Below are 25,717 nucleotides of genomic sequence, written 5' to 3'. Positions count from 1 at the left end.
TACTAACACAGGAAATGCTTTTTAAGCACTGGCAATTTCTTTTCATATTTTTAAAAGGTTTGGTGTGGAACCTCCTGGGTTAATAAAGCTGGAGAAAGAAATTGAACAAGAGGAAATACTTTCAGTCCCTCTTCCATCTCCTTCACCCTCCCCAACAAAGTCTCCAGGGAAAAAGAGCACAGGAAAACTGTTGGATGATGCTGTAAGTATGCTTAGGCAAGCTTCTTAGCATGAAATGTCAACAAAAATAGACTAACATATTTCTGACTCATTCTGACATGCATAGGACATGTCTAAGTTTGACATCTCACCACTTTTAGAGGTCTAACTACATGATTTGCAAGCATATACAATTAATGACATTGTGATCACAATTATTTACATCTGCAGTTTGGAGAATTTTAGTGGATAGTGGACATTAGCAATTTGACCCAGGTCTGCAATGCTGAAGTTCTTACTGAGGGTGAGGTCTGGGTGCCATTCTTTTTATTTTATTTTATTTTATTTTATTTTATTTTATAAAACTAAACTGTTTTTCACTGACTCCCATTTGGTGTTTTGCTTGAGGAAAGGACTGAGTAAACCCTAGGAGATTTGTCCCACGCTGACTTGAATATATGTCTGAAAAAATACTTCTGAGTTATCTAAGCCTCTTTTTCTGCTCCAGTTCTAGATGTCTCTTGTAGCATAAAACAAGTGCACAATATATTTTTCTTCACTATTACCAAGAAAAATACTTTGCTCTACAATTAATTAAGCTTTTTACACCATCCATTAATGATCATTTCTCAGTTACATGCCACTAAAGACGTTCAGTTTGAAACAGCTGGAATCAGATGAAAGAGACATTTTGAGGCAATGAAGAGGTTAACTAAGAAAATACAAATGTGTTCTATAAAAAGAAACAGTCACTATAGTAACTAATATATCACGTGGTAGAAGTGCCACCTGGGAATTGCAAAGCTCTTCCTGAAAAAAAAAAGTGCCACTTTTGTGCTACAATAAGCAGGTGGAATATAGTGTTCATTCTTTTCATGCAATGTGTATTTTAAACTGCAAATAAGTTTCATTTGACTTTCATGTTTTGTGACATCTTTACTTATGCAGACTCACTCGCTGCTTCTGTCAGAGAAGTGTGGTGAATGTGGATATGTTTAGAATGGAAGAGGTGACAGTATATGTCCAAAGAAGAGAGTATGAAGGCTGTCTCCAGCCAGCTTCTTTAATTTAAACAGCAATGAGTACAGGAAGGGTTGAATTTATTCATCAAATTCTTGATCCTCACTGCCCTCAGTTTCATGCATTATAAACTAATGGCAATGCTCATTATCACACACACACACACACACACACACACACACACACACACACACACACACACACACACACTGGTTGAATTTTGCCCTCCCATCCTATCTTTGATTTTTGACTTCCAATCAATAATACTTTTATGCCCCTCAGGCTGGCAAGGTTGTGGAGGCAGCATTTCCACTCACTGTCAAGTGCCACAGTAAGGGCTCAGTTATCCTCTGGTTTGTACCAGTTTTATACTAGTATAAGTCTATTGACTTTGACTCTCTTCTACACTGAGCTGCTGTATGCAACTTACCATAAACAAAGCAACTCTAATGGTGGCAGACCTGGCTACTGGAGCACTCACTTCTCAGCTGAGTCCTTAGCAGCACAGAGGTCTCAAAACAGTCCTACACCTCCTTTTTTCTGGTTTCTAGTATAAGGACATGGTTGGCCCATGTCTGTGAGCTGGTGATGTCTCCTAGTTAGACCCTGAGGGCTATGGGCAAGCTGATTTGGGCAGTATTAGAAGATAACTGGTAGTCGGTTCCAGGATCAGAGAACATATATGTCCACATTTGCATACTCTGCAAACCTACATACAGTATGATCCATTGGCTTCAGAAGAATTGCTCGTGATTTATGCTGACGTTAGAGTACCTGAATATCTTAAGATTGGTTTGACATTTAACATTCTGGGCCCAATCCTGGTGACCTATGTTATTGTAAATGACAGATGAATTTCCATTGGAGTCACTGGAATTATTTTGGTGTTAAAACAATTAAATAATAGAAAATGTATTTTGTCCCAACTATAATTTCAAGCTGTGAAGTAAGTTTCATGATGATATTATTGCACATTTTCAAAAGAGGGAGGAATCATTTTCAGCAATTCTTTCACAAGGGAAAATTGGTCAGATGGTAATCCTAGGTCATTTTAGCAATAAAATAGAAATCCCTCAAATAAGGTCATAGAGGGAAAGTCAATTTTAAAAGTTTCTCTTCCCCTCCCCCAATCAGCTGAGAAGATAAATTACAGAACAAAATTTCAGTTAACTTGTTTGCTTTTTACATCTATCCATATCTGCAAACAACCTCCAACAAATGCAAAGTTCCGTTTACATATATAATTTTCACTCAGTTATGGCTAAAACCTCATACTCTGTGTAATAGATCTGCTCCTCTATTTTTGTCAGACAACCAAAATACCTTACAGAGCCCCACTGCATGACCTTGGCCTTTTTCCTGTCTAATACAATGTTATTCAAACTTCCATTAGTAAGTTACTCTAACAGCTTTTTTTCTGTTCTCAGTCTCTTTTCCTGGGGCCTTAGTTTACAAACTGAATCTTAAAAGGTCTCTTCAGTGTTATGTGAAATGGCCAAAACCTTTGGAAAGTGTCTCTTGCATTTTGTTTCAGTTGACATAACTACATTAGGTCAGCTTTTATCCAAGAGAACGTCAGTACGTGGAAATGGTTGCCTTCATGCTCTTGTCAGTGCTGTTTCTTAATGGAAGTGTTACTTGAATGACAAATTAGAGTTCACTCAGCCAGATCTGCTCTTTGGCATTGATGGTTGTGCTACTTTAAGATCACCTAAAAGTTCAGAACACACATCTACTAAATATTAATATCACTGGTATCACATTCAAGGCTGAATTACTAGTTGAGGCTGAAGTTTAGCTGATGCAGATGAGTAGGGCAACAGTACCTTTCGGCAACCCTTGTTCATCCCTGATCCCTGTGTTTGTGGGGTCCAGTTTTGATCCCAGTAACTTAGAGAAGTCTCAAGTCAACTCTAAATTATGCCCGTCTATAACAGCCCTCAGTTGGCTAAAGGCCAATCACTGTAATGCAGCAGCACATCCTTTACCTCAGCCATGTCACTGCACTGGAGAGTATTTCAACACAGAGGATAGATGAGACACAAATGGTCTTTTCGTCCTGCAACTCTTCTGAATAGCACTGATTTTAGTTTGATTACTGGCTCATGATTGAGGGAAGATGATCATGGGCAATCTGGTCCTCTGTCTCTAGGCTAAAGTAGTGTTAAATATATGAGTAGGGCAGCACTCCTGGAGAAATTATTGGGCAGACTATATTTTGTGTCTCAGACATACTTGGAACTCCGATACATAGACTTCCTTTAATTTTCATCTGAGAGTTGTACGTGAATTTTAAGTGTAAATCACCCTTCAAAACAAGTATAATTTAGTTCCATTCACACGCCATCAACTGCTGATTGACAAAACTGAGAGAATCACTGGCCCCTACTTTATCCTTCCACACCTGGAAATTCCCTTTTGGCTTGGGAATCACCATAGGGTTGGATTTCACCGATGCGTTAAAGCATTGCTGCTGTATTTAGTTTTCATTTTAATATTTTTAATATGTAAGAACAAGGGTTTGTTTAATATCAACTTACATATCATTGTATGTAAGTAAGAGTACCTTAGTAAGTAAGTAGATTTCAAGAAAAAATTGTGGTCCAGTCCTTGGGCTGTCTGAACTCTGCCCTTGACCCAAAGGAAGGGACACATCAACTATGTTGCCATTTCTTTGTGATGATAGAAGATGCTGATGTGAAGAGTCCCTTTGCATATATTTAAGATATATAGGGTCTTTCTTATGGGTCTCCAAGCTATGCCAGAAATTTTGTATAGCCAGAAAAAAAACCTGACTCTGACAAAGTTGTGAATCTGATTTTTTTTCTTTCTCTTCCACAGGGCTTAATGTAAAAGGACAGCATGCGTTGCTTATATCAGAATGCTGTATGAGGTTTATTACCATTAGACTCAAATCTTTACCTGTACCAGGCATGCCAAATCCTAAAGTCTTCATTTCATTTTTACTCATTCTTAACTCAGTAAAAATCCCATGTACTGCACTGGGATTGTTCCCTATGGACCAGATAGAAACTGGATTTTGCGCATTAGTAGTAACGGTGTTATTGGAATCATTGTCTTGAAAAGTCACTCAATGTCCAACTACAAAAAAAAATTATCGTGGAGAAGGGAAAAAAGTAAAACAATGTCAGCAATAGTGCTTTAATTAAAAGATTTGAAGAGATGTTAGGAAGAAGTCATTTGTCATAATGACAGAGAGTAAATCAAGGGCAGGACATTACGTTAGCTGTTCTTTTAAACAGTTTGCTGCAGATACACTGATACAATAATAAATTGTTTTCAGGTCAAACACATTTCTGAAGATCCTCCTTGTAAATGCCCTAATAAATTCTGTGTGGAGCGTCTTTCACAAGGACGATACCGAGTTGGAGAGAAGATCCTCTTTATTAGGGTAAGAAAATTTCATTTTTTATATTATGCAATATCCCTTTTGTGGCTCACTGATATGTGCCATTTGACAGCAATTTCTTCATTTTTTTTACTACTTGGGATGCTTCTTTTCAGGTAAAGATGGCACCAGTGGTTAATGGGGGAAAAATATTTTCTTTCTGACTAACACAGATCCTCACCCACAGCACAATCAGAGCAATATAGTCTAAGGTGGTGGTAGGAAGGGGGATTACTTGAGTCAGAGAATTAATAATGTGGTTGATCCTTCTACTTTTAGATCATTGATTCCAGGCTGGCTGGGATCAGGGATGACCAAAAATCTTCACCAACAGAGGAGATGGTTTCTTATTGGAATATTGGAATAATATTCTCATCAGAAAAGCCATTGTCCCACTTTATGTTAATTGGTACCCTTCTTGACAGTCTCAGGAGACAGGTCAAAGTTTGAATGAGAGGTTAAAGACTGAATTGTAGTCTGAATTAGTTTCCTGTCCTTCCATCCCCTGTCTGACTTACATCAGTTGGTTAGCCCGCATACGAAAATGTGCTACTACAGACATTTTTCACAGGTTCTGTTGACAAAAAAGCTATGTGGAGGCTCTGGAAGGCCTTCTCTCGCCAGACAGGACATCCAGAACAATGAACAGCCCTGTCTGTTGTGCTTTCGGGTGCTTGTTTGTTGAGAGAGCAGCCGGACAGTCTGGCTGATCTATCAACAGAGCTGAGTGCACTTCTGATTTGCTTTTGTGTGTGGCCGCACTCTGTCAACAGAAGAAATCTCTTCTGACAGCGACTTTTGTCGGCTGAATGCTGTAGTGTAACTGTAGTCCTAATGAATTCGTAAATTCTCTGTGTACAAGAAATGAAGGATTGGGCTATGGATAGACTTTGCCAAGGAACTGTAATGTGATAAAGCAAGGAATTTATATTTCAGTGCGTATGAAACTTCTTTTTAACTCTATAATATTTTTAGGGCACTAAGACAATTACTTTTTAACCAGTTTGTGCAAAATTAAATGCCAATCAGCCAAAGACTATAGCTGTGCATTTGTGTATATAATTCATGAGGTTTTATAATTCACATTTCTAGTTCAATTTTTGTCCTCTATTACATTTCACAGTATCAAGTTTCACAAGTCACTGTTGTTCCCATTAAAACACATTTTTAACAGTGGAAAATGAGTAACTGTAATTTTTCAGCTGTACTTTTAAAGTAGCATTGTATAAAATAGGGCTTTTTAGCCAACTTGCACTTTTGATGTCTTCCTTTAATTTTAGTCTTAAATCACAAATCCTAAACCATTCTTAACCTTTTCTTTTTGATAAACTGTAAGTGTACCTTCCAAAATTTTGTGTCACAGTTTCCTTACTGCTGGCTTTTCTATTATACAGTTCATTCCAAGTCAGTTTCCAATTCTAAGTGTGCAAACAAAACACCCCTGTTTCATATCATGCTTCTGCATTCCAGGTAGAATTGTGCCAAAAAAATCTAACTGTGTTATGGATTAGATGTCGAACTGTAGTATTAGGGCCAAATCCTGCTCTATTGATTATCAGTGGAAATATTGCCATTGACTTCGATGAGAGTAGACTTAACCCATTGTTAGTATACTTCAAAAATAAAACAAAAAAGCAGTTCTGTAGCACCTTAAAGACTGACTATTATTTATTAGGTGATGAGCTTTCATGGAACAGAATCACTTCTTCGTATCTGAGAAGAGATCTGGATATAAAGAAGTGGGTCTGTCCCATGAAATCTCATCACCTAATAAAAAATATTGTTAATCTTTAAGGTGCAACAGGACAGCCTTTTTGTTTTGTGAAGATACAGACTAACACTCTCTAAGACTATTCAAAATAAAGTACATTATATTTTAGTGGCACTAGAATCTGTTTCATTATGGATCATGCCACTGGGTTATAGCCTTCACCAACCTGTCTTAATGCTTCAGGGTCTGAATTTTTCACATGCATATAAATACAAGTGTTGGGCTTTTGATTTTTGAGAAAACCTCCTGCTCCCCCACCTCTTCTTTACCATCATCCAACTGCCCTTTTAATAAAAAAATTCAATGTATAATTTAAAATAAACACACAAATTTGACATAAAATGTTATTTAAAATTAAAAATAAGCACAAATAGTTTTTATTGGCCCTTTGCGGGTGCCTGGTACAGCCAGATTCCCTGAGTCCTGGGGGCCATGGACTAGCCACCTGAGCTGCCTGCCTAAGCCCCATGCTGCTGGGCCCAGCTGCCCAGCCACCTCAGCCACCTACCTTTCTTGGGGTGGCAGAAATGATGGGGGGGGCGGGTATCCTTGCCCCCTCCCCCCACAGGAATTCCTGCATGTTCCCCCAGGGGGCATGCCCCCAGTTTGGGAAACCATGGACTAGATGGGTTAGATGACTTACTGAGGTCTCTTCCAGACCTGTCTTTCTATGATTTTGCTCATTGTGTTCCGTTCCTACTTTCTTGTCACTAAGTGGTTTTGTGACACTCAACTGTTGCTTAATAGCCTCACTCCTCTCACTATAGTAGATAAACTGACAAAACATTTTTTAAAATTTAAATGACATAATGTGATTATAACAGAAACATGATGAAAATGTAAAATGTCACTGAAGGAAAACTCTTATAATTTGTTTCTTTTAGATTTTTATTCACATTAAATCTTTTGGGCCTCAATTTCCACTGAGGTAGGGGACACTTCAGAGTGCTCACCTCCTCACAGAAGATATAGAATCTCAGTTGCAAACACCTCAGGAATGAAGGATGTTTGTAATTCTGCCATGTTCATGCAAAACAAAATGTTATGATTGTTCTATAACTGAATATTGTCAATTTTAAACCTTTACTATGCAGAAGGAAAATGTTGCTCTTCATTTAAGTAGTTTACTTTTAACACAGCACTGTACTGTAGCTGTATTTGCTTTTTTTTGTATTCTGTCAGCTGAATACCTTTAAAGTAGACTTGCATAAAATTAGAGCTTTTTAGCCAGCTTGTGCTTTTGATTTCCGCTTTTAATTTTAGTCTTAAATCATAAATCTTAAACCATGCTTAACCTTTTCTTGCATACTTCTCATTCTAAATGAGGTGTGTGGTTGACTGCTCAGTTTGTAATGTTGGTGTTTGTAACTCTGAGGTTCTTTTGTACAAAAAAAATTTTTTTTTAATCTCGTGGAGAAACGCATAACAAGAACTAATGGCTGGAAGGTAAAAATCAGATAAATTCAAATTCACAGTAAGGCATAGATATTTAAGAGTGAAGAGCTGTGTCTACACGTGCATGCTACTTCGAAGTAGCGGCACTAACCGAAATAGCGCCCATCGCGGCTACACGCGTCGGGCGCTATTTCGAAGTTAACTTCGACGTTAGGCGGCGAGACGTCGAAGTCGCTAACCTCATGAGGGGATCGGAATAGCGCCCTACTTCGACGTTGAACGTCGAAGTAGGGACCGTGTAGACGATCCACATCCCGCAACGTCGAAATTGTGGGGTCCTCCATGGCAGCCATCAGCTGGGGGGTTGAGAGACGCTGTCTCTCCAGCCCGTGTGGGGCTCTATGGTCACCGTGTGCAGCAGCCCTTAGCCCAGGGCTTCTGGCTGCTGCTGCTGCAGCGGGGGATTCATGCTGCATGCACAGGGTCTGCAACTCGTTGTCGGCTCTGTGTATCTTGTGCTGTTTAGTGCAAGTGTGTCTGGGAGGGGCCCTTTAAGGGAGCGGCTGGCTGTTGAGTCCGCCCTGTGATCCTGTCTGCAGCTGTGCCTGGCACCCTTATTTCGATGTGTGCTACTGTGGCGTGTAGACGTTCCCTCGCTGTGCCTATTTCGATGTGGTGCTGCGCAACGTCGATGTTGAACATCGACGTTGCAAGCCCTGGAGGACGTGTAGACGTTATTCATCGAAATAGCCTATTTCGATGTCGCCACATCGAAATAGGCTACTTCGATGTATGCTTCACGTGTAGACGTAGCCAAGGTGATATAAATAATGAAAATGAATTTTCCATCTCTTCAAGTCTTAAATTCAAGATACCATTCTGAAAGATATACTTTAGTCAAACACAGGTTGTTGGGCTCAAACCAGGGGTAACTAGGTGACTGTCTATGGCCTGTGATATACTGTAAGTCAGACTAGATAACCTAAAGGCCCCTTCTAGCCTTAAAGTCTATACAACTGTGAAAGGTGCTCCATACTTTGTGGAGTCCTCCCCTGTAAACCAACCGAATAATAAAGAATATCTCACACACAGTCACATTATTTATTTATTTATTTGTGTGCTTTTCTCATACTTATGTTCTCCAGCATTCTGTTCTAGTGGTAATACCAAAGGATTTGACTTCAACTAACTCCCTGTACAAACCCATGCATGGAAAGTCACTGTAGTTTGGTTGCTATGGAAACAGAGCATGAGCATTTTCTTTTGGGATTCACTATGGAAAGGAGGCTCAAGTATCTCTCTCTGTGTGTGCATATGATTAGTCTATGAACAGTAATCTAGTATACACTACTGCCCCTTCATGGAGAGAAGAATGCGGTGTTTTATAAAAATATATGGGTGCTTTGTTGTAACCTACAGATTTATGCCCACCCAGGGAAATCATCACAGGATTAACCATGGGAAATAAGATAATATAGACATTTGGGGGGTGTCACAAAGTCCCTTGTCAGCCTCTGTGGGTCCCTGCACTTCCTGGCAGATCTGTGCTGCCTCAGAGACTCACGGAGGCCCCCCTTTTGCCCAGGCCCTTCCAAAGGCAGGGGTCTCTGCTTAGCGAGCCATCCTCATCATAGGCAGGACCAGTACAGGGAGAATAATACCAGTCTCCTTGCAGGCCCGCGCCTGCTCCAGTAAAGTGATCCCTCGGGGGAAGGAATGGGGGGAGTCCAGACCCACCCCCTACCCTGGACTCCAGCCCAGGGTCCCTACGAGAACAAGAGGCAACCGGCAGGACATTTACCCCTGCCCCAAAGTAGTAGTCTCACCCTGGGCCACTTCGCCCACCACTTCCCCGTGGTACCTTTTCGCTGTGCTCATGCTCGTGCTCCTCTGGTGCACCTCCCAAAACCTTCCCCCCTGCTACCAGATGGGGAGCCTTTTATAGGGAGCACAGGGACTATCTGACCAACGAAGGTCTGGGCCTAGACAGGGAACAGAAACGCTCTGTCCTCCAGGCTGCGGGGATCCCACCTGGGGAGCCCCACAGTTGGGAGGTGAGTACTGGGGGACAGGCAGCCTTTGGCTGCTTCGACCCCACCTGGGACTGTCTTTTGGCCCCTTTCTTGGGCCAGCTTCCCTTTCCCTGCCTTGGGCAGGTTGCTTCTTTCCTTCCCCCCATGCCACCCTTCCTGGCTAGTTTCCTCTGGAGCTGCTGGGTGGGTGGTGTGTGGGGGGACTCTTGCTGCCCTGTCTTTTGACAGGGAAGGGAGAACCCTTCCTCCCCGCTTTTTTTCCATCTTCTGGGGGGGGAATTTTCTGGCCCTCCCTTTGGGCCCACTCTTTCCATCTACTGGCTGCTGCATCCTCGCTGCTTCAGAAGAGGTAAGGGGCTTTCTTGGGCGGTGGCCGGGCTTTCCCTCCACAGCTTGCTGTGGAGTGGCTGGGGCGGGTGAGTTTAGGTGGGGTCCCTCTCCATCAGGGCTCCACAGGGGTGGCTGCGTAGTTGGGGGTGGGGTGTTAGGGTGTGGTCCCTGCCCCACCCCTGCAGCCACTGCCTCCTTTGCCGCCCCCCCACACCCAGCTGCCACTGGGGCCCTCTCCATCTGGGCCCCACCCTAACCATCTGCCCCTTTCTCCTTCCTCTGTTTCTGTGAGGCTCTGCAGCAGCTGCTGTGGGCCCACCCCTCAGGCACCCATGGGCACATCCCTCCCTTTATACCCCCTGCCCCCCCCCCCTTTCTGGTTAGCTCTGCCACCCCCTTTCTTCCCCCTCTTCTCCCTCCCCTTTGTGCCTGAGCCCCTTCCCCTTCGTTGCACTCACCTCCCCACACACACATCTTGAATTCCCCCCACATCCCAGTGCAGAAGCAGGAGCCATCTTATCATCTTGTGTTGGGAGTTGTGGCCTTTTTGTGTTCCCTTTCCTTTGTTTTTTTTTTTTATTTTACCCTCCTGCCCCACCCCTGCCTGTCCAGGTCCTCAGCCTGGCTGGTACGGGAGGGGCAGCCATTTTCATTTTCTCTTTCTTTTTCCCCTCTCCCCTCCCCCACTAGTTAAAGGCCCCACTCCCATTTTTTCACGAATCCTCATACCTTATAAAATGGCCTCCCCACCCACTGGGGGGTTGTCCATAGATGCCCCCCTCCCCCCCTTCCCCTCCACTGTCACTCCTTCCACCTCTGCAGCAGCGGCTGACTTGTCCAGGGCTGCCGGGAACTATGTGACGGTTGAGGGCGTGGGCATGGGCTCCGGGGCTCCTGCTGCCCCTGCCGCGGCATCCTTCTCTGGTGACCCCGCCCCTAATACAACCCCCCCAAAAGGGCAGGAAGGGCCAGGGGACCAAAAAGGGCAAGAGCCCTGCCCGGAAGGCCAAACTTCCCGTAGCTGGGCCCTCCACCCCAGCTGCTGATGCACCTGCTGCAGCCGCTCTTTCCCTCCCGCCCTGCTCCCACCACTGATCTTGAGGGCTCGGATCCCCCGGCCCCCAGGTCGTATGCCCAGGTGGTGGTGGCCACCTTGCACTCTGCTCCTTCCACCTCCGCTCGGAATACCATCCCCGATGGTCGTGGCCCCTTCCCCGCCCTCACCAGGAGGCACGGAGTCCTCTGCCTCATGGTGTCGGCCTCGCCCCACGTGGAGACCTATGTGCGGGCGTTGGCATGGGTGGTGGGGCCCGTGGCCGTGGTGGTGGCCTCTGGAATGTTCAGGAAGATTGTCTTCTTCCTGGCATCAGAGGCTGCCGCGCAGGAGGCGGTGGAGAGGGGCTTGGTGGTCGGGGGGCATCTATGTGCCCATGGAGCCACTTGAGGACCTGGGCGTGCAGGTGGTTTTCTCCTCTGTCCCTCCCTTCCTTCCCAATTCCACCCTTCTGCCTTTCATCACCTCCCTGGGCCAACCCTTGTCGGTCCTGAGTCCCCTCCCTCTTGGCTGCAAAGACCCCGCCCTATGGCACATGCTCTCCTTCCGCTAGCAGGCGCGAATCCAACTGCCGCCGGCGGCAGCACAGGGCGGGGTGGCCCAGGAGGGGACTATACTGGTGCCTCATCAAGGGGCCCAGTACCGGGTCTTTTACACCTTGGGGGTGGCCCGGTGCTTCGTGTTTCGGGTGGCGGGGCATGTCCGGAGGGATTGCCCCCTGGCCCAGCACGAAAGAGACGAGCCCGGGACCTCCTCCAACCCAGGGAGTGCCAGCCACATGACCGGCGACACCCCGACTGCGACAGGCCCTGGGACCACCCCTCCTCCTCCCGCCCCGGATGGAACCATCGCCGCTCGGGTGTCGGAGGATGCCCAGGCACATGATGAAGGGCAAGAAGAAGCAGGCACTGGCGCCCAAGCCAGGTCTGTGGAGGAGAGGGAGGCAGGGCCGGTGGCAGGACCCGGACAGGGCCCACCCCAGGGCGGGCCGTCCCTCTCCCTCACTGTCCCGTCCTCCTCCTCCTTCCCTCCCTCCTCGTTGCCTCCGTCCCCTGGTCCTTCCTCCTCTACCACTGAGCCCCCCTCTCTGGAGGACTGGGTATTGGTAAGGGGGAAGCGCAAGAAAAGAAGTGCACGCGCCCGGCACTCCACCCTGTCGGAGGACGGGGTGGATGTGCCACGCAAAGCATTAACAAGAGCCGCCAGCCCTGATCCATCTGCTAAACCCCTGGCTACTGACCATCTGCCAGGGGTGACTGAGGCCGCCGCGGCGGCAATGGAGAATATCGCCCCTCCTGTCCCAGAGCCCGAGCCCGAAGGGGTAGAGGGGGCTTGTCCTGAGCCCGTGCCCTCCTCCGACACCCCTCCGGACGCTGCCCAGACCACTGTCGTGGGGTGCCCGTTGGAGATGAGCCTCAGCCTCGCCCTCCTCTCGCAGGAGGTCGAGGCCCTAGGCTTTACGCTGGCTGCTGTGGATGTAGGGGGTCTGCTCCTAGAGGCCTATGGGCCAGCCACCCACACCCAGCCGCCCCCCTCACCTTCTCTCTCCCTACCTGCCAGCGATCCCCCAACCATTATCCTCCCTTGTTCTGGGACGTCACAGGGTGCGACCGCCCCCTCAGCTGAGGATCACCTCCTAGCTGTAGCTGTCCTGCCCCTGGATATCCCGGAGGGATTTGTGTTCCCCTCGTACCCTGCCCCCCCCGGTATCAAAAACCCCAACGCCGACCCCTTCACCTCACTGGTGCCTGCTGTTAGACGCAAAGGCACCTCGCCCTTATCCCCCCTTCCCCTCTTGCCGCCTGGAAAAGCCCCCCCTCCCCACACCCCTCTTACTCATACCCCCACTTCCACCCCCTCTTCCAGTCAAAGTCCCATCCCAGAAACTGCGCCCCAACCCCCTCTAGACTCTCCTCCTCCTCTATCTCCCCCGCCCCCTCTCCCTCTGCCTTCCCCTTCTCTCCACGACACTCACCCTCCCCCCAATACATTCATCACCTTTGCCCCCATCCCCATTCTTCCTGCACCTCCCCTCGACCCTCGTCTGCTCATAACTGCTCCCAGGGCCACAATCCCTTGGGAGGCCCCCTTTGTCTCGCCCTCTCCCAGCACCTCTGGGGCTGCTCTCCCTCCGCCACCCCTAGTCCTCCCAAAACCAAGCCCCAGCCACTGCATGACCTTCCCTGCCAGCCGCGGAGCCCAAAAGGATATGAGTCCGAGGGGCACTCAGGACCCCAAGGCCTCAGCACCCCATGCGCTGGCGGATGAGATGCGCGAGTTCTTGGAGGACGTTCGCGGCTCCAAGAACAAAGTAGCTCTCTCCCTCCAGCGCTGGGGTGACTTCCATCTCATCCTTGAGTCCATGAGGGCCCTTCTGAAGGAGGGCAAGGGGACCGGGAGGAGGGACGCCACGGCCTACCAATGGGCCCACGGCTTCTGTGATGCCCTAATCACCTATGGCGTCATCCACAGCTTGCTGCGTGGCCCCATGGGGACCGCTGGCGTTCCCTCTGGCGAGGATCCTCCCCAGCCCTCTAAATGCCGCCGATCATCTTTGCCCCCTTGAACACCAGGGGCTGTGGGTCGGGTCTCCACAGGTGCCGGGTGCTCTCCTTCCTCTGAGAGGGGGGTGCTTGGTCATCTTCCTCCAGGAGACCCACACTACTCCAGCCGCCAAAGCCAGCTGGCGGCTGGAGTGGGGAGACAGCGTCCACCTTAGTCACCTCTCGGCCCATCGGGCCGGGGGTGGTGACCCTATTCTCCCCAGACCTGCAGCCCGAGGTGCTGGGGAGTGTTGAGGTCGTGCCAGGCTGCCTGCTGTATCTCCGGGTACGGGTGGAGGGGCTGTCCCTCCACCTCGTCAACATCTACGCCCCAACATCTGGCCCGGAGAGAACATCCTTCTTTCTGGCAGGCGGCAGCCTTCCTTGACTCCATCGATCTTCACAAGTGCCTGGTCCTCGGCGGGGATTTCAACTGCACCCTCAAGGAACGGGACCATACGGGGATGGAGCAGTGCCTGGCCGCTGCGGATGTCCTCAGGGAGCTTATCAATCATCGTTCCCTGGTGGATGTCTGGCGCAGCCACCACCCGGATAAGGACACCGTCTTTACCTACATCCGGGTGGTGGGCCACAAATCCATGCACTCCCAGTTGGATCGCATCTACATCTTTCGCCACCATCTTTCGCGGGCCCGCTCCTCTAGCGTGCGTCCGGCCCCCTTCTCAGACCACCACTTAGTGGCCATGAAGGCTTCCCTCTCGCCAGGGAAGCGGGGGTCGGCCTACTGGCATTTTAATAACAAGCTGCTGGAGGATGTGGGCTTCGTGGCGTCCTTCCGGAAGTTCTGGCTGGCCTGGCGCGAGCAACAGTGTGCCTTTGCCTTGGCGCAGCGGTGGTGGGATCTGGGAAAGGTGCGTGCACGGCTCTTCTGCTGTGACTATACCCGGGGGACCAGCCGGCGACGGGATGAATTGATAGGACAGCTGGAGCGGGAGGTTCTTGAGCTGGAGAGGCGCCTGGCCGCCAGCCCCAGAGATCCATCTCTCTGTGGCATGTACCAGGAGAAGCGGGACGAGCTCAGGGCCCTCGATGCCCTTCGGGCACAGGGGGCTTTGTGAGGTCGCGGATCCAGCTCCTTTGGGAGATAGACCATGGCTCCCACTTCTTCTATGCCCTGGAGAAAAAGAGGAGTGCCAAGAAACATATCCTCTGCCTCCTTGCAGAGGATGGCACCCCTCTTACGGATCTGGCAGAGATGCGCGAGAGGGCTCGTGCCTTCTATGCCACCCTTTTCTCCCCAGATCCAACCGACACCGACGCCTGCAGAGTGCTTTGGGACCAACTCCCTTCGGTCAGCACAGGCGACCAGGACTGGCTATCACTCCCTCTCACTCTGGCTGAGCTCTCGGAAGCCCTCCGTCTCATGCCCACCAACAAGTCCCCAGGCATGGACGGGCTGGCCGTGGAGTTCTACTGCGTGTTTTGGGACGTCCTCGGTCCAGACCTGCTCAGCGTCTGGGCCTAGTCCTTGTGAAGTGGGGTCCCCCGCCATCGTGCAGGCGGGCCATCCTCACCCTGCTGCCCAAAAAGGGGGACCCCCGTGACCTTCGGAACTGGCGTCCCATCTCGCTCCTCAGCAAGGACTACAAGATTATCGCTAAAGTTATCTCCCGTCGCTTGGGGTCCGTGCTGCAGGACGTGGTCCACCCCGACCAGACCTACACCGTCCAGGGCCACACCATCTTTGACAACCTCTATCTGGTCTGGGATCTCTTGGAGATTGGGTGTAGGTATGGTCTGTCATTCGCCCTCCTGTCCCTGGATCAGGAGAAGGCGTTCGACAGGATGGAGCACGGGTATCTCCTGGGCACTCTGCGGGCTTTCGGCTTCGGACCCCATTTCATCAGGTTTCTCCGGGTGCTGTACACTGCTTCAGAGTGTTTGGTCAAGCTCAACTGGATCCTGACCGCTCCAGTCAGCTTTGGGCGAGGGGTGCGTCAAGGATGCCTGTTGTCAGGCCAGCTCTACGCTCTGGCCATCGAGCCCTTCCTCCATCTCCTTCGACGAAGGTTGACGGGGTTGGTGCTCCGTGAGCCAGAGCTGCAGCTGGTTCTGTCAGCGTATGCCGACGACGTACTCCTTGTGGTCCAGGACCCGGGAGACCTGGTGCGGTTGGAGGCCTGCCAAGCCATTTACTCAGCAGCCTCCTCTGCCCGGGTCAACTGCGTCAAGAGCTCTGGCCTGGTGGTTGGGGCTGGGTGGCAGGCGGGCCACCTCCCACCTGCGCTTCAGGCCATACGGTGGAACACGGGTCCGCTATCCTATCTAGGCATCTTTCTATCTGCCACGCATCCCTCTCCACCGGAAAACTGGCAGGGTTTAGAGGGCAGGGTGGCTGAGCGGTTGCGGAGGTGGGCGGGGCTGCTCCAGTGCCTCTCCCTACGGGGGAGGGCACTTGTGCTTAACCAGCTAGTCCTGTCCATGCTCTGGCACCGTCTCAACACCCTTGTCCCAGCCCCCGGTTTCCTGGCCGCCCTCCAGAAGGTAGTTCTGGAGTTCTTTTGGCCAGGACTGCACTTGGTCCCTGCAGGGGTTCTTCATCTCCCCCCAGAGGAGGGAGGGCAGGGCCTGACCTGCCTGCACACTCAGGTCCATGTCTTCCACCTCCGGGCCCTGCAGGGACTCCTTAACAGCAATAGTGCAGACAGTCCAGCATGGAGCACGCTGGTGCACGCTTTCCTCCGTCGCTTCCGAGGGCTCCGATATGACTGGCAGCTCCTTTATTTGCCTTTGAGAGGCCATGCGCGAGACCTCTCGGAGCTGCCGGCCTTCCACCAGGATCTCCTCCGCACCTGGCAGCTGCTCTCAGTCTCCAGGTCTTTAGGGGCTGCCACAGGGGAAGACCTCCTCGTGGAGCCCCTGCTACACAACCCGTACCTCCGTGTGCAGGAGGCGGAGTCCCCTGCGGTGTGCCGGAGGCTGGTCCTCGGTGGACTCACCAGGGTCGGAGACCTCCTGGACGACGGCCAGGGAGAATGGATGGAGGCCCCGGCGCTCGCCCGGCGCATGGGGCTCTCCACCCTACATTCTCCCCGACGCGTACTCAAGGAGGTGAAAGCCACCTTGCCGCCCGCTGCTTACGTCTACCTGAGCCGGGTCTTGCGAGAGGGTGCACCCCGCCCCCCTCTCACTCCTGGCCCTCCGGATCTCTCCGTGGGCCCCTGGTTCCATGAGCCTTCCCGCCCCCCTCCTTTGCATCATCCCAGCCAGCTGCAAGCCTTGCAGCCGGTCCCCTTTCGAACCACGCCCAGACATCATCTGTACATGCTCGTGCTTCTCATGCTGCACTATCCCACCCTCATGTCCCGCCCAGACCACAAGCGGCGAGACCTTCTACCATCTTCGGAGGGTGGGGAGCCCCGGTGGGCCAGCCTTTATTCTTCCCTGGGCCCGCGGCCCGCCGGGGACATCATCTGGAGAATCCTGCATGGGGCAGTGAGCACGGGTGTGTACCTGGCGCAGTTCACCCCCCTCCCAGATACCTGTTTCTTTTGTGGCACGAGGGAGACCCTGGCGCACATTTACATCAAGTGCGTCAGGTTGCAGCCCCTCTTCCAGCTCCTCCAGAACCTCCTGCTGAGGTTCTGGCTGCACTTCTCCCCACATCTCGTCATTCTAGCACACCCCATCCGTGGCCCCACTAAGTTGCAGGACCTCCTCGTCAGCCGCCTCCTGGCTATGGCCAAGGTAGCCATTTATTACACTCGGGAGAGGAGGCTGGCAGGGGGGGAAGCCTGTGACTGTGGGGCCTATTTCCGCTCCGCTCTCCGCTCACGAATCTGGGCAGAGTTCCTTTGGGCGGCATCCACTGGCTCTCTCGACACCTTTGAGGGGCAGTGGGCACTGTCCGGTGTTCTCTGCTTGGTGTCCCCTTCTGGTTCCCTCATTTTAAACCTTTGACCTCCACTCCCGTCCCTGTTTTTTCTTCAGTTGTCCCCCGCACTCTGTTGGGGCCATGTTTTTTTTTTTTAAAGGGATCCCTCTTCTATTAAGAGGGGCCTTTTAGTCGTGGGTGGGCTGTGCCTGTGCACTCCCTGGTCTCCAAATAGACCCAGTATACTGTCCTTCTAGAAGGCTCCGGAAGCTTCCAGGTAAGGGTCTACCACCGGGTTTACCACAGGGGGATATTTTCAAAGCACAAATAGTACTGAAACTTCCATGAGCCCAAGTGTTTAGTGCATTCAGAAGCAGAATGCATACCCAGCTATAGTCAGTTTTCCCACGATGTGCTCATTATGCCTGTGTTTGTCTCCAGGATATCTTCAGTTGTTCTAACTTTCCTCCATACCCTCAGCACCACTGCAGCTGTTTTGTATCTCCTGAGTCCTGGAGTCCTAATCCTGTAAATCCTGTGCCCTCTTATTTGCCGTTTTCTCTGTTGCTATGCCTGTGACCCATAGCCCCATCCTGAGCACCTTCTGTATGATTGACTTACTTCCAGCCTCTCAGCAATGGCATCAAGTGAAAAGAAAATTGTGGATCATGGAACGGGAGACTTCTTTGTTTTAACAGAGTTGTTTGTTCTTCTGACCTAATATAGATGGTCCATTTTTTCTTTGACGATAGGGAATAACCTCAATTAAAAGAGATGAGAGAACAGTTGGGAAGAAGAGACCATTTTCTGATAAAAGGATTTTGGAAGTAAATTGTAAAGGTGCATGTTGGCCCATAAGGGTATATCTTACCTAGAGGCATTATTCAGAAATAAACTATTCCAGAAGAGATATTCCAGAATAATTTATTTTGAAATAATGCTGCTACACACAGAATGCATTTTGAAATAGTGCTTAATTATTTTGAAATACAGCGTGTACGCACACAGAGCCTTTTTTGAAATAGAGCCATTGGATGCACTATGGCTTAGTTCGAAATAGGCTATATTCCTTGTCTAAACAGCCGCTATTACAAAATAGCTGTTTCAAAATAGGTGCTATTCCTTGTGCAATGAGGTTTAACTAATTTGAAATAAGCCAACCACTGTTTGGAAATTATTTTGAAATAGAGGTTGCATTGTGTAGATGCTAGCAAAGTAATATCGAAACAATTGCCATGTAGCCATACCCTAAGAACATAGCATCAAGCTGATAAAGACTTATGAAGGTTTAGAATAGGGGTCAGCAATCCCTGGCATATGTTCCAAGAGCGGTACATGAGCCAGTTTTCATCAGTGCACAAGGTAGGAGCTCAGCCCCGCCCCTATTCCCCCATGCAGTTGGGAGCTTGTTCAAAGCCCATTGCCTGTGGATTGACAAAAGACAGGTTAATGCCATCAACCACCATGTAAACAGTAAAGCTATTCATCTTCATTTATTTATTAATGAAGCTGTTGTAAGTAGGAGTATTAGTGGCCTTAAAAATTATCGCTGGCACTCGGACTGTACGTAGAGGTCAAAAAGTCAAATTTTGTCATTCTGCCTTGGGAAGGTTACCAACCCCTGGTTTAGAAATTTCCACTAACATCTTTAAGCACAAATATCTTGATTCACTATTCCAACTGGACTTCTCTTCCTAATGGGTCAACATTCTGTTAGCCTTTTTTGACTGTCACAGCCTATGGGGTTGTTAGCCGGTGGCCGGGTAATGTGCGGTAAGGTACTCCCCTGGGTCCTAAACAACCCAGTTTTTTACTGTTAGAGCAGGGAGCTGCTAGCACTCCTACGGCCAGGCTGTAGTAACCAAACGGTTAAAGTTCTTTTTGTTGTGCCGGCTATGTTGGAGTGACAAAAAGGGTAACAGCAGTCAGGCTTGGAGCTTAACTAGTTACAAGTTTATTAAGCTACAGTTATAAGCGTGCGGTTACAAAGGCTATTGTTTACTTCTTATATGTTAGCAAAGTACAGGTGTTAACAAGTTACGTTACAATCCAATACAAAGATATCTGTTACCATCTAACACAATGATATCTTGACACAACGACATCTAGTTACAGAGCTCTAATTCTTTAGCTGTGCACAAAAAAGTCGGAGACCTAGCATGGGTGTATCTTACCCTCTCTGCGTCACTCGATACCAGCGTAGCCAAGCCGGATCGGTCACTCAATTTCGCGGAAAGACGAATACGAGGTTGGGCGTCCCCAGTTGTGGACCTCGGGAGGCAATCACCTGACCCGACCAGCAGGTAGTTGGTGGAAATGCACTCAGAGTTAGAGTTCTGCTGGACCCATCTTTTATACCCCTCTGGGTTACGTATTCTCTTTCTTATCTAAGGTGCCAGATCACACTGGTCTGTCTTTGTGACGCCAGTTTGTTACAAGGGCATTTCTTACTTAATTTGCACTTGTAAGACAGGAGATAATCAATTTGAGAGTACAGGACATTCTTTTTGTGTGGGCGGGGGACTTCCCCTTCTGGGATGGTTGTGTGGTCATCAAATCCATCAATGCCAGCTGGGGTGATTTCTTGAGGGTCCCCCCACCCCTTGTTGACAGTTTGGCCTGTTAGCCTTCTATTTGTACTTTCTGCTTCTCAGGGTCACGATGAGCTAGCACATCTGGGCCTCAATGAAGGCATCAAAGACTGTGCTGTCAGCAGCCGTTTCCGTGCCCTGTGTGCTTCTCAGTGGGGGGTGAGGGCAGTGAGCAAGCTGGCTTGTAAGGGGGAGACTTTGTCTGGCTACAGGGGTAGAGAACTATTCATGATGACTCCTAGATCTTTTTCATGAGCAGTAACAGCTAAATAAGACCCCATAATTTTGTATGTATAGCTGGGATTACATTTTCCCGTGTGCATGACTTTACATTTATCAACATTGAATTTCATCTGCTGTTTTGTTGCATAGTCAATCAAATTTTTAATCCCTTTGTAATTCTCTCAGTGAGCTTTAGACTTAATTATCCTCAGTGATTTTTGTATCAGCTATGAATTTTGCCACCACATTGGTTGCCCCTTTTACCAAATAATTTATGTGTATGTGGAAAGGACTGGTTCCAATAGGGATCTTTGGGCAATCCTACTATTTACTCCCTTCCAGTATGCAAACTAACCATTTATACCTACCCTTTGCTTCCTGTCTTTTAATCAGGCCTTTCCCTCTTATCTCATGACTGATTATTTTGCTTAAAAACCTTTGGAAAGAGATGTCTTCAAAAAGCTTCTAAAAGTCCATATATAAGTTATACACTGATTCACCCCATCCACATGTGCACTACCATCCTTGTAGACTTTGGAGGCATAATTTCCCTTTATAAAAGCCATGTCATCTCTCCACCAACATATTTTGTTCATTTATGTGTCCGCTGATTCTGTTGTTTAGTATAGTAGTACTCAAATATAGTACTCAGGTTAGGATTACCAACCTGTAATTATCAGAGGGGTAGCTGTGTTAGTCTGGATCTGTAGCAGCAACGAAGGGTCCTGTGGCACCTTATAGACTAACAGAAAAGTTTAGAGCATGAGCTTTCGTGAGTTAACTCACTTCTTCAGATGCTGGTCCTGGAAATCTGCAAGGCCAGGTATAAATAGGCCAGAGCAAGGCTGGGGATAATGAGGTTAGCTCAGTCAGGCAGGCTGAGTTGTATTGTCATCAGTAGATCTGGAGGTGTGTAACCTGTAATTGACTGGATTGTGTTGGAAACTTTTTTTTTTCTTTTTTTTTTTCAAATCAACATTACAGGTATTCTTCAAGAATTTAGGTGCATTTTTTTGGAAAAGCTCATCTATGTATAATTGAAAGTATCCATAGAAAGTAGGACATTTTCTTATGGTTCAGTGATACCATTTTGCTATGGTAATATGCTATGTGTTATGATAATATGCTAGAAGTTATCATGAGTATCATTTTGCTATGATAATATGCCATGAGTTATGATAATATGCTAGAAGTTAATTAAATCATACCATAGAAACTCTTTGTCCTTTATGGATGAGACAGTAAGTGTTGTCCCTATTAGGAATTACTAACCCTGAATATTAGAACTGGGACCACAGCTAGCCATTGGTGTCATGTTTTAAGGAATGAAAATTTTGAGCTTTCAATTTTCCTTCCTAAGCAAACAGTGAAGTGGACAGAATTCAAAGCAGTCAAAGCAAAAACCTCAGTTTTAAAGGTTTTAATGGTGAAATGTCTTATGGACTAAATGAAGTTGACCTTTAGGCAACTGCTATGTTGTAACTTTTACCATTTGCATGATTGTTAAAGCTATGGTTTTCCGTTCACACAGATATTTTGTATTATGGTGTTACTTGGTGGTGTAAACATAAATAACATTATTATTCTGCAGCTGAGAGGAATTATTGATACTAGCAGAAGGGTCTTTTATTTCTACAGCAAACTTGCCTCTGTCGTAGAAGCAATCCTCATTACACATGCAGGATTCATGCATAAAAATACTGTTTAACAGCAGTCTCTATAGATTTATGGTCATACTCTGGTTTTGAATGGTCTTAGGAGGATGCATAGTTTATACTGGGATTTCCAGTGAGACTTACATGCTTTACCTTTTGACATGAGAATAGTATTACTGCATAATTAGAGCTGAATAGGCCAGTGGTTTGGCAATGCGGTATGTAGGACTTAGATTGTTTTGTGATGTGTGACATAGTCTTCCTGCTGCTGAAATAAAAGGGACACATACAAGTGGTTTTTTTAGGGGTTGTGTTTTACTTCACCATTCCTTATAACATTTTTATAAACACAAGAGTAAATTTTCTTCTCCTACTGAATCCATTTCCAGGGTCCCAATTCCTGTTGAAAGCCAATGGAAGTTTGGCTCTTAACTCCTGTTCATGGCTTTGGAAATCTCCCTTTTGAGTATTCCCTTTTGCCACATTAATTTAATGCTATGAATAAGATGTGATATGCACCATGTACTGGAGACTAGACCTAGTTCTGGCCCCCTACCCCGTAATTATAGTTGTATGAAATAATCCAAAACCTGATTAACTGAGTTATTAAACACCCTGTGGCTTTCCACTTTACTTTATAGTGTCCCAACTCCCACCCCTGCCCTCAATTTTTAAATGTTTAACTTTTACCATGATTGTTATGGCATGTTTTATTGTGTGACATGCTAAAATACCTCAGCACCGTCCACAGTAATAACAGCAAAGAATAAAAATATGGCTGTTCATTTTTTTTTACTTTTGTACAGAAAACAATGTTTTCAGGTGCTGAAAGGGTAAAAGATGAAACATTTATAAATAATTGTGTTCTTCAATTATTGATTGAACTGCATGGTAACCAAAGACATATCCTGTGAAATATCATGGTGACTGTGAATTCACTATGTATTTCCCTTGTGCTAGATTGCTTTTAATCTGTTGAACAATGTTTTTGTAAGTACTATTTTCTTGAGATTAGGTTAAGTTGATGAAGCTTAATAGCATACTTTTGTAAAATTATTATTAATACTACTAATATTTAATGTTAATAGTGTGCTTCACTGTTAAAAACCCTTGTTTACACTTGTTACCAGGTTAGGGAAAGCTAGATGTAGAACACACAACCACTTTGGAGTTTGGGTCCTATCTCTGGGCAGTTTGCCCTCAGGCTGGCATTCACACTCATGAGCCACTCCAGGGAATATGACGCCCAATACTCTAAGCCCTGAGAACACTCATCTGGGAAGTGGGAGACATGGGTTAGAGTCCCTGAAACTCTCAGGCAGATCTACATCCTGGATGTGTGTTCCAACTATTCATCTACTGAGTAAATGGGGTCAGGAACCACAACTAGCCATGCCTTGAAAAAGATCTGACCTGACAGGCACCTTACTCCAGGAGAGGTTTCACAGATGTGAATCCCATGTCGTTGGAGATACTTTCTCTGGCACAGCATCTGGTACTTAACTCCCTTGGAAGAGTGGGGTTTAGGCCATCCCCTCTCCTTGGGTAGTTTAGGCTGTTTCGCACACAGATTGCTGGCTTCTGTCAATGCCATACATAGGTGCCTAACTCTCCCCATGCATTGTACAGGAAGGCTGGGCACCTAAGTTGGAACTGTGCCTTCCGTCTGGCTGCAGGGTGCCTAAGATAGTCATTGCAGTGTTGAGTCTAAGTCCCACTTCTGCATTCCACTCCTTTTTCTGAAATCTTGGTCCCATTGTAGTTAATTGCAAGACTCCTATTGACTTCTGTGAGGTTAGGATTTCACTCATGTAACAATCCCTTTCTGTAAAATGAGGGTAATTCTGCCTTTCTCCCACCCTTAGTCTGTTAAAATGTTAAGTTCATTGGGACAAGGACAGCCTCTTTTTCTGTGTATACACAACATCTTGCACAGTATTATCCTAATGTTAGTTAGGGTGTCTCAGTGCTAATATAAATAAAATTATGTACAACTATCTCATGATGCCTGTCTAGACATCCACCTATGGTGAAATTATTTTGAATCAACTTTTTTTTTGAGCATGCTGACTTTCCTGCATTAAAGTAATGTGATCATTTTATATGTGGCTACATCCTAAAACTAATTAATGTAGGGCTGCTTTCAAGTTTACCTGAAGGGCTTCCATTGAATAAAATCACAGATGCACAGCCAAAGTCTGAGTTTGTCTCTAAGTTTGCTTTCTTCTTTATTTATCCGTAGTTCTTTCATTTCTCTTCAGTATGCTATGTCATTGTAGCACTTGATGATTAGGCCATTTATATTCTGTACTTCAGCTGTTAATAGATTTTATCAAGTGTTATTTCCTAAAGTTCCCTTATTTTTGCAGCTAAGCACAAAGGCAATAATTAGCCTTCTCTCCTCTCTACAAATAAGTTATGTTTTACCTCCAATCTAATGGTCCACGTCCTCAGCTGGATCTGGAATAACTCCACTGAAGTCCATGAAATTATGACTTATTGCAGCTTCTGCTATTGTGGATGCTATACATAAAATAACATGAAAATTTCATAATAATCCACAATCTTTACAATTATTTATATTTCTCACATTTACGAAACAATTGCCTTTTGGACTGAAAATTTCCATGTGGGCAGAGGTGCCTTTTTGAGGAACATGGTGGCTTTATGTTGCTATTTCAAGTTATGTCTTTTTGTTTTGGGGCTTTGTGTGTTGGTTGAAAGCAAATGTTTTCCTCATATGCTGTGACTGGTAATTTTGCGTACACATAGTGCATGCGCACGCACACACACACACAAAAGTGAAGCCATATTAGTCAAACTTTTTGTTTTGTTTTGTAGATCTCAATGAGACCTAAGGAATGAATTTGAAGAGAATTGGTTGAAAAATATTAGCATTATGAACACTCAGAATCTGTTGATATACATGCAGTAGCATTAGCAATTTTGAGTGCTAAGTTATGCAATATTTGTCTCTTGAGGTTCTCATAGCAATCCTATGTCGTAAGAAGTACTAAATACAGCTAATAATTCTCTATGGGGAAATTAAGAGATGTGCCTCTAATATTTGTTCCCGTTAATGTTTCCTAAATTCTAAACTATGCAAATGAAGGCCAGATAGCCAGTATGACATGTTTGCGTTCCCAAGATCCTGTTTGCACACCAGCTAAGCCAAGCCATTTATGCTGTGCTTGTCCGTCTTGAGGAATGTAATCTAGGAACAGGATAACCAAAAGGATAAGACTTTTTTCTTTTTTTTAATTCTGTTGTATTTTCAATCAAATTTCCAATCTGTGGTCCATGTGCTGAAGTCTTTACTCTATTTTTCTTCAGTCTCTGTTCAAGCAGAACTCATACTGAAATGAGAAAAACGATACAATCAGAGTGCAGACAAGTGACATTGTCAGAAACATGCCTTCTGGCTACATAAACAGATCAATACCTGATTTACACAAGTATATAAAATTTGCATAAGTGGTAGAACTGAATGCTGCAAATATGGAACCTGCAATGAGACTTTAGGTGGTGCATGTTTTTATGTACAAGCCTGTAAACAATCTTTGTTTAAACCCACCATTGAAGAATATGTGATGAAATTGGAATAACAGCCACTACCATGTTTACTTAATGGAGCCTATGACAGTCTGAATTTTCTAAATGTTATCGCTTTTCAGTATGAACACCCTGACAAATAAATACA

General features: G+C 46.8%; 1 protein-coding gene across 1 annotated transcript in view; it reads left to right on the top strand.

The window, feature by feature from the left end:
* The window catches only part of GAS2 (growth arrest specific 2), a 151,058-nt gene that overhangs the window by 85,291 nt on the left and 40,050 nt on the right, over positions 1–25,717 (top strand). The window contains exons 6-7 of the mRNA XM_074999012.1: positions 58–202; positions 4,484–4,591. Coding sequence (XP_074855113.1) covers positions 58–202; positions 4,484–4,591 — 253 coding nt within the window. The remainder of the gene's footprint in view (positions 1–57; positions 203–4,483; positions 4,592–25,717) is intronic.

The sequence above is a fragment of the Carettochelys insculpta genome, chromosome 6 (genome assembly GCF_033958435.1).
Source record: "Carettochelys insculpta isolate YL-2023 chromosome 6, ASM3395843v1, whole genome shotgun sequence".
Taxonomy (NCBI): Eukaryota; Metazoa; Chordata; order Testudines; family Carettochelyidae; genus Carettochelys; species Carettochelys insculpta.
Note: the sequence above shows the minus strand (reverse complement) of the source record. Positions and strands in the feature narration are given on the sequence as shown.